Here is a 15459-nt window from a genome sequence, read left to right as displayed (position 1 = left end):
CATGAAAAGTTTTCATACTCATCACACTTCAACTTATACAGGTCATTAGTAAGAGAATATTACGAGGTTAGCTCAAAACAAGCAAGCGATGAATTACACTCCTTTAGATCCTAATCACATGCAACAGCAGGCGGCCACTGTGCTGTGCTGCAACTGTGGTGTGCCTATGGACGGGTCCAGCGGCTTGGTGATGTGCTATGACTGTATCAAGATGACTGTCGACATCACGGAGGGAATTCCGCGGGAGGCGAACGTGTCATTTTGCAGGAACTGTGAGCGTTTTTTGCAGCCGCCAGGCCAGTGGATCAGGGCGGAGCTAGAATCGCGCGAGCTGCTCGCGTTGTGTCTGCGCCGCCTAAAGGGCCTGAACAAAGTCAGGCTAGTGGATGCATCGTTCATATGGACAGAGCCTCATTCGAGGCGTATCAAAGTAAAGCTGACCGTGCAGGGTGAAGCGATGACCAACACGATCATACAGCAGACCTTCGAGGTGGAGTACGTGGTTGTGGCGATGCAGTGTGCGGATTGTGCAAGGTCGTACACTACAAACACATGGAGGGCCAGCGTGCAGATTAGACAGAAGGTGCCACACAAGAGAACCTTCCTGTACTTGGAGCAGCTGATTTTGAAGCACAACGCACATGTGGACACTATCTCTATTTCTGAGGCTAAGGACGGTCTAGATTTCTACTACAGTCAAAAAAACCATGCAGTTAAGATGCTGGACTTTCTGAACGCAGTTGTCCCGGTCAAGGCAAAGAAATCCGAGGAGTTGATATCTCAGGACACACACACCGGTGCATCCACATACAAGTTCACCTACTCCGTTGAGCTTGCTCCAATATGTAGGGACGATCTGGTAGTTTTGCCCAAGAAACTCGCGCACAATGTTGGTAATATCACACAGTTTGTGCTGTGTTCCAAGGTCAGCAATACCCTACAGTTTCTCGACCCAACCACGCTACAGACGGCTGACGTTCCAGCGTCTGTATACTGGAGGACCCCATTTAACAACTTGGCAGACGTTTCGCAACTCATCGAGTTTATTGTGCTAGATGTTGAACCAACGGGCGACGTGCGCGGCAGGTGGGTATTGGCCGATGTTACAGTGGCAAGAGCATCTGACCTGGGCGTTAACGACCAGGTTTACTATGTTCGCTCCCATCTGGGCGCCATTTGTCACCCTGGAGACAGCGTAATGGGTTATTACATTGCCAACTCCAACTATAACTCTGATCTTTTTGACACGCTAAACTTCGACCGTGTTCCTGATGTTGTTCTTGTGAAGAAACTCTACCAGAGGAAGACCCGGAAGAACAGAAACTGGAAGTTGAAGAGAATGGCGAAGGAGCATAAAGACATTGATGCATCGCAGGACTACTCCTCAAGGCAGCAGAAGGTTGATCAAGAACGCGCTGAAAGAGACTACGAACTGTTCTTGCAGGAGTTGGAAGAAGACCAGGAAATGAGGCAAGCTATCAACCTTTACAAGAACAGCAAGCCTGTAGATAGCGAAGAAATGCAAGAGACTGACGACGAGGCTCCACAGATCGATATAGACGAGCTGCTAGATGAACTGGACGAAATGAATCTAGACGATCCTGTTGAAGAGCAGGGAGAAGCATGAGAACATTTATGTATCATATTTGCACATATATCAGTTTACATATTTACATTTCCTGTACAATTCCTGTTACACCAAATCCTTATTTCCTTATAAAACCAAGATTTACGTCGCAAACCATTAAAAACTGCAACTCACAATATAAACACAGGGATGTGAGAAATATACAATAGTATTTGCTATCTGCTATTAGCATGACCACTTGATGCATTAATTACACTTCTATCAATATACCCAATGACACCACGTGACCGATCGATGGCGTTCGGTACTAAGGGTCGCACATGTTAGGCACATGCTATGATTATAGTATTCGCACAGCACGCATTATAAGTGACAAAAATGAGCCAGTCGTTGAAATTCGCTCCTCCATTCCAGTCTTTTGTGGACGCTTCCTTCTTTCAAGTATTCTCCCGTTTGAAGCTTGATGTTTTGAGGCTCGACTCACATGAGCTGCCGCTACACGCCAAAGTAGATCTCGCAGGGTTGGCAAGAGGCTCTTCCATATCACACGTTTTCCTGGACTCCCAGAGCTTTGACGAGGCGACAGCAAGCTTACCTGGAATTAGCCTCCGGGGGTCTTTCTTCAATTTCAATACCTTGGAGGAATTCAAGCGCCTTGACAAAGGCCGGTTTCTGTCGGAGCAGGCGCAGTTGTTATGGGAAGCTGGGGTAAACGGCTACCTAGATGAAGCTGCCGGCTTCTTCGTAATTTGCTTTGCTGACCTAAAGAAATACCGATTCTACTATTGGTTTGCAACCCCATGCTTTCAACCCGAAACCCTTGAACTGAAGGTTGTGAAACGTGAGGCACTCACTGAGATCGATAAGTTCAGTAACTTTATCGAACAGAACAAAATACTTTGCGGAGTACTTAATGAGGAGACCGGCGAAGTCATCAGAGCCTCACGCCATGAATTGGAACGATACAGTACTCTAGTTGTGCGGGACACTAGCAACATCGAGCACTGCCCGACAAGCTTGGTCAAAAACTTTGTTGCCGTGTGGCGTCACCATAATCCCAATAGGAGCGAGTGTCGCGTGCTGCTCCTGAGGGAGACTTGCAGTTTCTCTTTGGAATTGTCTGTGACAGGAGACGCGATGAGCACATCGCAGCTGAAGGCGAGCGGCTGGGAGCGCAACGTGCGTGGGCTACTAACGCCAAAGATTTCGGAGTTGGGCGCTATTATCGACCCCACCAAACTCGCAGAACAATCAATTGATCTGAATTTGAAGCTCATGAAGTGGCGGCTTGTCCCGGATATAAATCTTGATATCGTCAAAAACTGTAAAGTATTGCTGCTGGGAGCAGGCACGCTCGGATGCTACGTCGCAAGGTCGCTTTTAGCATGGGGGGTTCGTAAGATTACCTTCGTCGATAACGGCTCTGTATCCTACTCCAATCCTGTGCGGCAGCCGCTCTTTAACTTCACTGACTGCGGCCAACCAAAGGCCACATCTGCCGCCGCCGCAATGAAAGCGATCTTCCCACTTGTCGACGCTACCGGATTTCAGTTGGAAGTCCCCATGATTGGCCATCCCCTCACCGATGAAGCCAGACAAAAGAAGGATTACGAGGAACTTCGCCAGCTGATCCGCGACCACGACATAGTGTTTTTGCTGATGGATTCACGCGAGACACGTTGGCTCCCGACGATCCTCGGAAACCTCGAATCGAAACTGGTCATCAACGCAGCCCTGGGGTTCGACTCGTACCTGGTCATGCGCCACGGCAACTATGAGCAACCGGAATCGAGCCGCCTAGGCTGCTACTTCTGCCACGACGTCGTTGCCCCCAGCGACTCACTTACTGATCGTACTTTGGACGAAATGTGCACTGTCACGCGGCCTGGCGTAGCTCTCATCGCCGCCGCCTACGCTACCGAGCTCGCCGTCTCGGTCCTGCAACATCCGCAGGGTAACAACGCTCCCGAAACCTCCGAATCTGTCTTAGGTTCTGTACCACATCAACTTCGCGGCTTCCTTCCCCAGCTGTCAACAGTAAAGCTTCGAACGCCCGCTTACAAGCATTGCTCAGCCTGCAGTTCTGTCATAGTTGATGCCGTTCGCGAAAATGGCTGGGAGTTTCTTCGTGAAGCACTCGTCGACCATCGGATCGTCGAAAGACTCAGTGGATTGGCTCAGGTCCAACAGGAGACGGAGACTTTCCTGGCAACCATGGAGATCAGCGATGATGATTGCTTCGATGAAATTAGCTAATCGTTCCATAAATAATCATCTTTTACGTACAATTCAATGCGTTTTCTTCAACACGGACGGCTGAGAGATTTCACTGGTATTATACACACCTAAGGTACTCGGTAAAGGGATTCAGATTGAGTAGTAGCTCCAGGCAATTGCAGTTGTTCTGCATATTGGAGGCTTGGGCTGAAATGAGCATGCCGTTGAAAAGAAGGAACAAACAAAGTCAGGGAAATGAACCAAAGAAAATAAAAGTTGAAGAGCAGGAGGCAGAGGAAAAGATTAGCGAAGACATACCTGTTACAGATCTCAAGGAGCCTGAGGCTTTAGCAGACATCCAGAGCACGAGTGGCGGCGATGAGGTTTCCGAGGGTGCACAGGGGGATGCTGACCCCGCAGAGAAGAGCGTCGGCGGGTTGAAGGAGGAGGTGGAAGATGAGGAGAAAGGCATAGTTAAATTTATGTTTGATGGGGTGGAGTACAAGTTCAGGGAACGGCCGAGCGTGATTGAGGAGAAGGAGGGGAAAATTGAATTTCGGGTGGTGAATAACGACAACACGAGGGAGAATATGATGGTGCTGACTGGGCTCAAGAATATCTTCCAGAAGCAGCTGCCCAAGATGCCGAAAGAGTATATAGCTCGCCTGGTATATGATAGGTCACACCTCTCCATGGCTGTAATACGAAAGCCGCTCACCGTTGTAGGTGGCATCACATATCGTCCGTTTGAAAAGGGAGAGTTTGCAGAGATCGTATTCTGCGCAATCAGTTCAACGGAGCAAGTGCGCGGCTATGGTGCTCATCTGATGAATCACTTGAAGGATTACGTGCGCGCGACCACGAACATAAAGTACTTTCTAACCTATGCCGATAACTACGCCATTGGCTATTTTAAAAAGCAGGGCTTCACGAAGGAGATTACTCTAGACAAGAGCGTGTGGATGGGTTATATTAAGGACTACGAGGGCGGTACTCTGATGCAGTGCTTTATGCTACCACGTATACGATACCTTGATGCTGCGAAGATACTGTTGCTCCAGGAAGCCGCGATACAGCGTAAGATCCGCACCATATCAAGGAGCCACATAGTACGTCCGGGGTTGAGGCAATTCGAGGACTTGGACAACATAGAGCCAATTGACCCAATGAGCGTGCCTGGGCTGCGAGAAGCTGGCTGGACTCCCGAAATGGATGAGTTGGCACAGAGACCTAAACGTGGTCCGCATTATGCGACAATGCAAAACGTCCTCACAGAGCTACAGAATCATGCCGCCGCATGGCCATTCCTGCAACCTGTGAATAGGGATGAGGTCCCAGACTACTACGAGTTCATCAAAGAACCAATGGACCTAAGCACCATGGAAATAAAACTCGAGAACAACCGATATGAAAAAATGGAGGATTTTATCTACGACGCACGCCTCATATTCAACAATTGCAGAGCTTACAACGGCGAGAATACATCCTATTTCAAGTACGCTAATAGGCTAGAGAAGTTCTTCAACACGAAGATGAAGGAAATACCAGAGTACTCGCATCTACTAGATTAGAGACATGTATGTTGTATGTATTAATGAGATATATTTAGTTTACACTTGGACCCACAAAGCATGTCCCAGGAGCAACCTCATTCATTTAACCGGACATGTCAACGTCCTGCTCTGCGCTGGCCTGTACCTCGCGCTCTTTTAGCTCCTTGATGATCTCCGCGGTTTCTGACTCCGGGTAAATGCGGAAACCCTGCTCCTTCGTGACGCTACTCAGTTGCGCGTTGTTCTCGTCTAGCTTCTCCTCCATCACCTGCTTCAGGATCTTCAACACAAGCAACTCAGCCTCCTTCAGCGTTAGCGAGGAGTACCACTCGTTCTGTAGCTCGGATTGCGCACCTTCTGACCCTGAGCCAATTGCCTTCGCGTTGTACCGGTAGAAAGTCCCCGAGGGCTCCGCATGGTACAACTGGTACCCATCCTCCTTGTCGTAGCCTGCTATCAACAACGCCACGCCGAACGGCCGAGACATCAGACGCTCTTCGCCAGACGCGCCCTCGCCAAACCGCAGCGCCAGATCGCACACCGACTGTGTGAGCGACTCAACGCCAATCTCCTCGTCGTAATAGAGGTTATGCGTCACAGACGATATCCTCGCATGTTCTATCATCGACCGCGCGTCCGCGGTAAGCCCGCTCATGGCACACCCAATGTGCCGATCCACCTCCACGATCTTCTCAATCGAATCACTCTCAAGCAGAGGAGACGTCACCCGTTTCTCAACGCCCAACACCACTCCTTCATTCGTCGCGATACCGATCGCGGTCGACCCCAGTTTGATCGCCTCTAGAGAATATTCAACCTGGAACAGCCGGCCTTCAGGCGAAAAGGTGCTTACACCTCTATCATACTCACTTCTCGTCAGAAACATCCTTTGACCCTCGTAGCAAACCTAACGGTGGCGCAATTACTACCTAACTACTAGTTTGCCTTCTGCCTCAACACTACTGTATCAGTTCGCCACCGGCAGCCCGCTTTTAGTAGCCAGACTCAGGGTGCAAGGTTGTACACACGTGACCACAAACTTCAGATGAGCTCTGCCAATGCAGCAGCTGTCCATAGGATCCTTGTAAGTCCGTACCATGCTTTAGTGCGTTCTAGCGAGCGCATTCTGTATCGTTAAGGGCGTGGCAGGCTGGATAGTGCGCAAGGTAATGTTGCGCGCGTAAATAAAATAGTGCACAAAACAGCGATCCGAATAGGCCTGAAGTATAGGCAGTAAAGATCAGCATTATAGAGTTGTAAAAGTTGCTACAAGGACTCTGGTAGATCATGGAGGTCAAAAATATACGGGATACTGTGTTCTTAGTTCCCAAAGGAGAAGGATCTCACGGGAACCTGAGTTTCTTTGCCCGGCTCTCGAATCACCAGCCTTCGACCCACAGCCAACTAAAAGTGAAGTCGTATCCCCTAGACCAGATCAAAGACCAGTCGGTACAGGAATCGCTTGTGATCAGGGATTTGTTGCATGTTCTCGTGGGTCTCGAGGGGATATACATACGATACAACAACAGCTATGAGCCCGAGCAGCGGAGGAGCGGGGCGCTGCCGTATGACATCGTAGGGCCGGACTTCAAGATCGCCAAGAACATGGACCCGTCTTTGAAAAGCGTAGCGAAGCGGATCAGCAAGGTGGGAAGGCTCTACGTGATTTTAAGCGAGTTCATCAACCGCTTTGAGCAGACGCGGTATGGCACTGTGCTCCACCGAATGTGCTTTGTCGTTAGACGGTTCTTGACGGACGATTACTTGCCATTTGTTGTGGGCAAGCTAGAGCGGTGGTTCCAGGAAGACGCGCGGTTTGGCATCCGCATCATGGAACAGCTATTGAACGAGGAAATAATCTACAAGGCGCGGTTGCTCTACGAGTTGGTGATGTGCGTAGTCAACGAGATGGAACGCCGGGACAAGGTCGATTTGGCGGAAGCCGACTTTGAAAACTTCATCCAGGACCTGAAGATGGGCAGCGATGCTGGCGCCACAGGCGACAGCAGCACGAACGGTATTCTCATCACAGATACACGAGTTTCCCCTGTCGCTAAGGGCGGCGTCGTGCTTCAGATGGTACTTGAAAAGATGAAACAGAACTGGGGAGACCAGCGCAATCTTCAATTCCTTCACCAGGTTTGGCAGGATATATCCGCGCCATACTGCGAGATGTTAAATGAATGGCTAATAAAAGGTGATTTAAAGGACCCCTATGAAGAGTTTTTGATAAGTGACACTTCACAAGATAACAACATAGTTCTGAATTCGTTGAACAGCGAGCGTCTATGGGACACACAATACGTAATTCGCAAAGATGGGCTCACAGAGCAGTTCCAGGACCGCCAGTTACAGTATAAGGTTCTCATGACAGGCAAATTGCTCAATTTGTTCAAGCGCAGCTGCGGTCTGGCCACGCTCCCTCACGCATTAGAGCACGAGCGTAGCGATATTGCTACACAGTTACCCGAAGGCACTCAGTTACTAGTATACGTCGATAAATGGTACCAGCGCGCCAACCAGATGTGTTGGGACTTATTACAGGAAGGCTACCAGCTACCCCGCATCATGTACCAGCTGCACAAACATTTTATGCTCTATAACTGCGGAGAATTCCAAAACAAGTTCTTTATGAAGTCAATGGTGGAGTTGACACGCAGCAGATCCGAGTCCATACAGCTCAAGCTACAACGGAACTGGCAACAGTGCCAGAAAAATACCACCGAACACAAGGACAGCCTCATCTTGCAGTTGATGACTGTTCGCTTGGACCAGATGTCGCTAGCCGAGGTAATAATGCAGTTTGAGGAGGATGAAATCCCAGAAGACCAGCTAAACAGCAATGGGAACGATGTCGACCACGGCGACAGCACTAACGGCGGCTCCGGGGTGGCAGGCCCAACTGCTGACGGCATTGACTCTCTACGGTTTGCAGACACTACGGTAAACACCAATAGGCACTCGATCCTGCAGGCCCGTAACTTCAACAACCTCAAAGACATGCTACTGAAGGAGTTAGACCACACAGTAACCGGCAGTTCACAGCGTAAGCGCAAGCTGCATAGCGTGCACCACCTCCAATTTGAACTAGTCATGCCCTTCCCCTTGAACGCGCTTGTTTCTAAGCCGTTTATCGTAGAATACCAAATAATACAGCGCCATCTACTGTTGCTAATGTACTACAACAGGCTGCTAGAAGATACATGGTTCGAAGCAAACAAGGCTTGGCCGATCCGCGCCCGCGGACCTTCTACGCAGGACTGCATGAAGCGCTGCCGCATCATCCACAACCGCCTCGCCCAGCTCGTGAAGGTCTTATCGGAGTACGCCACACATGATGTCATCGCGCCTGACTGGCGCAGTCTCTCCCTCGTCCTCAACGGCGCACCGGTTCCATTCTCCCGTCTGCAAATGGCAGTGCACGACTACCTCGCCAACGTCATGGCCGCCAACCTCCTCACAGATACCGATCTCTACCGCTTGGTGCTTCAAATCTTGGAGATCATCCACCGCTACTGCAAGTTCCTATCCGCCCTCCGTCCTAACCTAACAAACCACCCGTACACCACAAACATCGCATCCGCTGCCACTGCTTTGTCCGCTCAGGACCCGGTCTCTCCGGACACTCCCGTACCGGACAATCTCCTCACGGATTGGAATGCCTATTTGTCCAAGGTCTCGGTTGCCTTGCATGACCACCTTCGCGCCCTAATTGAGGGGATTAAACATCACAGCCAACGGGGGCATACCGCGCCACGCGTTCTGCTCTTGGTCGAGCGGTTGGCTGCCTTCGTGTAATCGCCACCTGCCGGGTGCTGGCACAAAATTTCTGTTCACAGCCTTCTGAGACAATCAGACGATAAAAAGGAAGCTGAGAAGTTACGTTTTTTTGATAGCTTCCTCTAACTGGACACGGCTTCTTGTTGTCCCTGTGTCTCGTGCTAGGCGTAGGAACGCTCCCTACATCACGTTCATAGCTAGCATCCTTTGGGGCCCCTTTCGGCCAAGTAAAGCCCATATGCGCGACGCAAACGGCACGCCCAATTACGAACGTGCACGAACAGCGGAATCCTCGCGTGGTGATTAAGCAGCTCCTAGTGTGATGCCGCAGTTGAATGCCTAAAAAAATTCGTGGGGCGGACCGACATCAGAGGCGATACATGTGGAAACTTAGAGAAAAGTGCTAAACGGTATAAATAGGAGAGAAATAAGAGTGCATTAGCCGTTGCTCTTGCAGGATTTTTTCTGGGCTCAGAGCAGTAGAGATTAACACCTCCGAAACTCAAATAATTCAAAATGGCTATTTCCAAGGTCTACGCTAGATCCGTGTACGATTCCCGTGGTAACCCAACCGTCGAGGTTGAGGTGACCACCGAGAACGGCACTTTCAGATCGATTGTTCCATCCGGTGCTTCCACCGGTGTCCACGAGGCTCTTGAGTTGAGAGACGGTGACAAGTCCAAGTGGTTGGGCAAGGGTGTGACCAAGGCCGTGTCCAACGTCAACGACATCATCGCTCCAGCTTTGCTATCCGCCAACGTCGACGTCAAGGACCAGAAGGCCGTTGACGCTTTGATGTTGACCTTGGACGGCACTCCAAACAAGAGCAAGTTGGGTGCTAACGCCATCTTGGGTGTCTCCATGGCTGTTGCCAAGGCTGCTGCTGCTGAGAAGAAGGTGCCATTGTACCAGCACTTGGCTGACTTGGCTGGCTCTTCCACCACTCCATTCGTGTTGCCAGTTCCATTCTTGAACGTTTTGAACGGTGGCTCTCACGCCGGTGGTGCTTTGGCTCTACAGGAGTTCATGATCGCCCCAACCGGTGCTGAGTCTTTCTCCGAGGCTTTGAGAATGGGCTCTGAGGTCTACCACAACTTGAAGTCTTTGACCAAGAAGAGATACGGTGCCTCCGCCGGTAACGTCGGTGACGAGGGTGGTGTTGCTCCAAACATCCAGACTGCCGAGGAGGCTTTGGACTTGATTGTCGACGCCATCAAGGCTGCCGGCTACGAGGGCAAGATCGACATTGCCTTGGACTGTGCTTCTTCCGAGTTCTTCAAGGACGGTAAGTACGACTTGGACTTCAAGAACCCAGAGTCCGACTCTTCCAAGTGGTTGTCTGGCCAGGAGTTGGCTGACCTATACAAGAAGTTGGTCGAGAAGTACCCAATTGTCTCCATCGAGGACCCATTCGCTGAGGACGACTGGGAGGCTTGGTCTCACTTCTACAAGAACGCTGGTGTCCAGATTGTCGCTGACGACTTGACCGTCACCAACCCAACTAGAATTGCCACTGCTATTCAGAAGAAGGCCGCCGACGCTTTGTTGTTGAAGGTCAACCAGATTGGTTCTTTGACTGAGTCTATCCAGGCCGCCAAGGACTCTTTCGACGCCACCTGGGGTGTCATGGTCTCTCACAGATCTGGTGAGACTGAGGACACTTTCATTGCCGACTTGGTTGTCGGTTTGAGAACCGGCCAGATCAAGACTGGTGCTCCAGCCAGATCTGAGAGATTGGCCAAGTTGAACCAGTTGTTGAGAATCGAGGAGGAGTTGGGCTCCAAAGCTATCTACGCTGGTAAGAAGTTCCACAACGCTAACAAGTTGTAAACCAGCAGGTCTAAGCTCTAAAGGTAAACGTACGTAAGATTTATGTAACGAAACGAATATAAAGTTGATTTGTGTTATAGGTTGCGTCAGCCGTTTGTCTGTCGTCGAGTGTCTCGGCCAATTGCACCCAGATGTACAAAATAAAGCCAGGTTCGCTCTGGCTTGCTCGAGCAGATAAGAACCACGCACCATGTCGGACACTGTGCACAAACACGAAGCAGGGCATTCAGGGCACGAACATGTTGCGCATTCCTGTGCCATGAATACTTCGTTCACCTGGGACTACGATAATATCTGCGTAATATTCCCATGGTGGCGCATTCGGTCGGTGCTGTGCCTCGTGCTTAGTTGCATAGCAATCGCTGCATGGGCTTACAGTTACGAATATATGAAGTACTACATCCGCAAGCACCATAGTGGTTCGAAGGGCACGAAACTTCGCCGCTCTATCTGGTATGGGGCGCAGGTCAGCATCGCTTTTTTGATCATGCTCATCATGATGACGTATAATGGCTGGTTAATGCTCAGCGTGGTCGTAGGGGCTATTGCTGGACACTATCATTGGGAAATCAAGGAAGGTGGTCTACTCGATGTGAGTCTCGCGTGCCACTAGTACCTGCGGCAGCAATATGTTTCTCAATTTCAGTTATATATGATATCGTTTGCTATATATCTAACTATGTTCGCTCTGGCTGTTTCGAATCGGTAATGAACATTTCTTTAGTGCACCTGCATGCTCACAGCAATGGATGGGAATAATAGAGATAAGCGAGTCGCCATAGTAGGCGCTGGGCCGGCCGGTCTGGCGGCAGCACGGGTATTGCTGGCTAATACCAAGCTACAAGTAACGGTGTTCGAGCAAGCTCCACAAATAGGAGGCGTGTGGTACTACAACGATGGCGATAAGGAATCCGCCATGTACGACCATCTGGAAACGAACTTGCCGAAACAGATAATGGCGTATAGTGGGTTTCCATTCCCCGACTACGATAGCGTTTTTCCACCAAGAACTCGCGTGCTTGAGTACCTGCTTTTGTATTACCGTGCGTTTGTTGAAGGCAGGGCCCAAATGTGCTTCAACACACAGGTGACATCGCTAGAGAAGATCATCGACAAAAACAAATGGCAAGTCATTACGTCAATGGGGAAGAAGTCCACATTCGACTACGTGGTTGTTGCGAATGGTCATTTTAGAACACCCAATCTGCCAGACGACATACCAGGGTGGGCGGAATGGGCCCAACTGGCCCCTCACGCAAGCATACACTCTACCCAGTATACGAACTGTGCAGAATTTCGGGACAAAACTGTTGTGGTGGTGGGTAATGGCTCTAGCGGTGTGGATATCGCAAACCAGATCTCAAGTGTCGCAGGCACCGTGTACCATAGCGTCCGGGACCCTTCCAAGGCTAGCTGGCCCCCGGAGTCTCCGATACGCGTGGTCGGGGCAATCCAGAACATGGATGCTGCGCGACGGACATTATATTTCCAGCATGGCCAGGTAGTTCCGGATGTCGACCAGGTTATATGGGCCACGGGCTTCCGATTCCATTTTCCATTCCTCAAGAGCTACCGTGGCGTGCTCTTTCCAGAAGACTCCCCATCAGGCGTCACCCGCATCTGCGGTCTCTGGGAGCACCTTATATTTGCCGAGGATCCCACTCTTGCATTCCCGCTGCTCAATCAGGGCGTAGTTACGTTTCCGCTTGCGGAATCCCACGCTTGTCTCATCGCACAGGTCTTCAGCGGGAGAATACCCCGCGAGCAGATGCCTCCCGTCGAGACCTCGGCCGGCAAATCAGTTATGTCACCAGATGATGTGCTCTACTACAGACATATAAACGAAATCTTGCTTGCGCACGGAGGTGAGCAAGACCCCTTTCGCCCGGTTATCTGGGATGACAAGATGCTAAAGTTGCGCATCGATGGCAAGGAGGCAAAGACTCGCAGAAATTTTGAGCTGGTCCATCGCTCCCTCAATCTGCGGAAACTGGGATTACCATACAGTCTTTAAGCCACATCTACACTATAATCAAAGGAACCTAACCGAGGTAGCTATCATATTCATACGTAGCAGATGCTGAGCTGGGTAGCAGCTTTTGTAATCACGTGACTACTAATTAGAAGATCTGGCAGATGTTCGGAAAGTATCCATGTCTGAAAACAAACACCAGAGGTCATACCGTCAGGCATCTAAAATCATTTCCATCTCATACTTTAGAAGCCTCGCGATATAGCAGGCATAGCTGAAAGCAAGGGTGCATTATTTACTGTTCAAGTGGTACATCATTTACTGGGACTTTTTTTTTTTGATTTACACACATCGTTCTGTACTTTCGAGGTCTTGGAATGAATCGTTCTGATGATCTCCAGGACGCAGAAGACAGCGGCCAACAGCGTTATGAGACATATTCATGCTCTAGGTGCCGTAGGCTGAAGAAAAAGTGCTCGAAGGAGCTTCCGCGATGCTTTTCGTGCGAAGCTGCGAGCAAAGAATGCGTGTACCCGGGGCGGGCCCCAAGAAGGACGAAGAAGCAGCTAGAGGAGGCTATACAGAGGGGGGAATTTGTACCTTCAAAGAAATCAAAAAAACAGGGCCAGTGGGCGTCGGGGGAGGCGCTGTCTTATGATTATCAGCCACAGAGCCCCAAGCTGTCCGATGGCTCCCCGCAGCAATCCGAAGGATATAGTGACAGTGCTTCAAATAGCCGCGGGAATACGCTCTCGTCTGCGACGTCTGCTGTCCGTGATAGCAGTGATGCGTCCTCTGCTAACCCCGTTTCGTCTTTTCTTAGTATTCTCGGCTCCTTCAGCACTACTCAGCAGCTCGGAGTAGGAAGGAATACAGGAAGCGTTGGCCAGTTAGAAACATTCAGCCAAGGAAAACTAGAACATGAAATGCATAGACCAGATTCAATACCGATCACTGCATCGTCTATTCAAATAGAAGCGGTTGCATCTGTGTTTAAAGGTGGCCGTGATACACCTATGTTGGCTGCAGATGGGACCATCAAACACATCGATCGTCAGCTCTGTGACAAGTTTGTTGCTGCTTATTTCAAGCATAATCATAGGTCGTATCCACTCATGAACAAGATTGAATTCTTAAATCAAGTCGCATCTATTGCTGATCTCACCAATATGGAAGGGAAGTATGAAAATACTTTTATTTTCCAGCTCTATATGATCATGGCTATAGGGTGTACAACACTGCAACGTGCGGGGTTTCTGGATCCGGATGAAGAAGATCTGAGCGAGCATTTTTCCTATATGGCCATGCGGAAGTTCTGTAGCGTTATGCATCTGCAAAACTTAGAGACTGTAAAATGTCTTCTGCTTTTGGGCATTTATTCATTTTTCGAGCCAAAGGGTATTTCAACCTGGACTATAAGTGGCCTTATTATGAGGCTTACAATAGGTTTGGGGCTCAACCGGACTTTAACTAAGAAAGCGCAGGAGCGTATGTCGGTCCTAGATATTGAAATGCGTTATCGTGCATTCTGGTCATTCTATGCGTTTGAGCGGCTAGTCCATACTTCATTGGGCCGTACTTCTGCGATTGACGATGATGATATTAACGTCCCCCTACCTCGGGCTCTCTACGAAGAGGAAAGAGAAGACATAGAGGTAACCAAGATGATGCTGAACTTGCGTAGGTTTGCTGGCGTAATATACAAAAAGGTTCATAGCGTGAGCGCAGGTAAGAGATGCCTGGGGATGGGAGAGAAGCAGGATATTATTGACTCTCTGAGGCAGCAACTGGACACTATCTATGAGGATGAGAAGAAAAAACAGAATATAATTGATTGCAATAACGCTAATGGGAACATCTCTTTTCACTCTTCCAATACATGGTTATCGATGCGCTATTCTCAGCTGATGATCATGTTATACAGACCTTCAAAGTTGATACCAAAACCCTCAATGGACTCGCTGACCATACTTGGTACTTCCTGTTTAGAGGCCCTGCGGCACACTTACTGCCTCTACAAGAAAAAACTGTTGCCTCTGAATTGGATCACCCTTTTTCGGACACTAACCATTTGCAATACAATGCTATATTGCCTCTATCAATGGTCTATTGACCTTGTTGAATCCAAGCTCGAAATCCAGCAATGTGTAGAGATACTGCAGCATTTCGGTGAGAAATGGGTTTTTGCCAAGGAGTGTGCGGTCGTCTTTCAAAATATTGGAAATGCGATACTAGATATAAGTCTCTCCCGAGGACAGGTAGAAAACGTTGATAAATTGACTAGGGAGCTATTTGGAGCTAGCAATGAATACCAAGATATATTGGACGAAAATAACGTAGATATATCCTGGATTGACCTGGCTATCTAATTTCTGAAACCATTGAGAACCTGTTTAAACTATTTGGCAGTAATTCATAATGTATTGGTTGTTCCATAGCTGAATTGCTATTGCCGCTATGGAGTTGCTTATGCAATACACGGGTTAGTGGGTGATTGTCGTGTTCTTATACCCAAACTA

General features: G+C 49.4%; 9 protein-coding genes across 9 annotated transcripts; 8 read left to right on the top strand and 1 right to left on the bottom strand.

Moving 5' to 3' along the window:
* Positions 1-88: 88 nt before the first annotated feature.
* On the top strand, positions 89-1627 carry NMD3 (ribosome-binding protein NMD3; the record flags this gene model as incomplete). Its single annotated transcript, NM_210510.2, has 1 exon — positions 89-1627. One exon carries the CDS (start codon positions 89-91, stop codon positions 1625-1627), a length of 1539 nt encoding a protein of 512 aa, NP_985156.2.
* A 339-nt stretch (positions 1628-1966) lies between these two features.
* Positions 1967-3844, top strand: ATG7 (Atg7p; the record flags this gene model as incomplete). The annotated part of the gene is made up of 1 exon (NM_210509.1): positions 1967-3844. One exon carries the CDS (start codon positions 1967-1969, stop codon positions 3842-3844), a length of 1878 nt encoding a protein of 625 aa, NP_985155.1.
* A 173-nt stretch (positions 3845-4017) lies between these two features.
* Positions 4018-5376, top strand: GCN5 (histone acetyltransferase GCN5; the record flags this gene model as incomplete). Its single annotated transcript, NM_210508.1, has 1 exon — positions 4018-5376. The coding sequence occupies one exon, from the start codon at positions 4018-4020 to the stop codon at positions 5374-5376; it is 1359 nt and encodes a 452-aa protein (NP_985154.1).
* Positions 5377-5461: 85 nt separating this feature from the next.
* Positions 5462-6244, bottom strand: PUP2 (proteasome core particle subunit alpha 5; the record flags this gene model as incomplete). The annotated part of the gene is made up of 1 exon (NM_210507.1): positions 5462-6244. One exon carries the CDS (start codon positions 6242-6244, stop codon positions 5462-5464), a length of 783 nt encoding a protein of 260 aa, NP_985153.1.
* A 401-nt stretch (positions 6245-6645) lies between these two features.
* SPC97 (gamma-tubulin-complex subunit SPC97) lies at positions 6646-9156 on the top strand (the record flags this gene model as incomplete). The annotated part of the gene is made up of 1 exon (NM_210506.1): positions 6646-9156. The coding sequence occupies one exon, from the start codon at positions 6646-6648 to the stop codon at positions 9154-9156; it is 2511 nt and encodes an 836-aa protein (NP_985152.1).
* A 498-nt stretch (positions 9157-9654) lies between these two features.
* AGOS_AER294C (phosphopyruvate hydratase ENO2) lies at positions 9655-10968 on the top strand (the record flags this gene model as incomplete). The annotated part of the gene is made up of 1 exon (NM_210505.1): positions 9655-10968. The coding sequence occupies one exon, from the start codon at positions 9655-9657 to the stop codon at positions 10966-10968; it is 1314 nt and encodes a 437-aa protein (NP_985151.1).
* A 190-nt stretch (positions 10969-11158) lies between these two features.
* On the top strand, positions 11159-11581 carry CTR2 (low-affinity Cu transporter; the record flags this gene model as incomplete). Its single annotated transcript, NM_210504.1, has 1 exon — positions 11159-11581. The coding sequence occupies one exon, from the start codon at positions 11159-11161 to the stop codon at positions 11579-11581; it is 423 nt and encodes a 140-aa protein (NP_985150.1).
* A 120-nt stretch (positions 11582-11701) lies between these two features.
* FMO1 (N,N-dimethylaniline monooxygenase) lies at positions 11702-12982 on the top strand (the record flags this gene model as incomplete). Its single annotated transcript, NM_210503.1, has 1 exon — positions 11702-12982. The coding sequence occupies one exon, from the start codon at positions 11702-11704 to the stop codon at positions 12980-12982; it is 1281 nt and encodes a 426-aa protein (NP_985149.1).
* A 335-nt stretch (positions 12983-13317) lies between these two features.
* On the top strand, positions 13318-15309 carry STB5 (Stb5p; the record flags this gene model as incomplete). The annotated part of the gene is made up of 1 exon (NM_210502.2): positions 13318-15309. The coding sequence occupies one exon, from the start codon at positions 13318-13320 to the stop codon at positions 15307-15309; it is 1992 nt and encodes a 663-aa protein (NP_985148.2).
* Positions 15310-15459: the final 150 nt, after the last annotated feature.

This window comes from Eremothecium gossypii, chromosome V (assembly GCF_000091025.4).
Source record: "Eremothecium gossypii ATCC 10895 chromosome V, complete sequence".
In the NCBI taxonomy this organism is placed as follows: Eukaryota; Fungi; Ascomycota; class Saccharomycetes; order Saccharomycetales; family Saccharomycetaceae; genus Eremothecium; species Eremothecium gossypii.
This window is presented reverse-complemented; position numbering and strand designations above follow the sequence as displayed.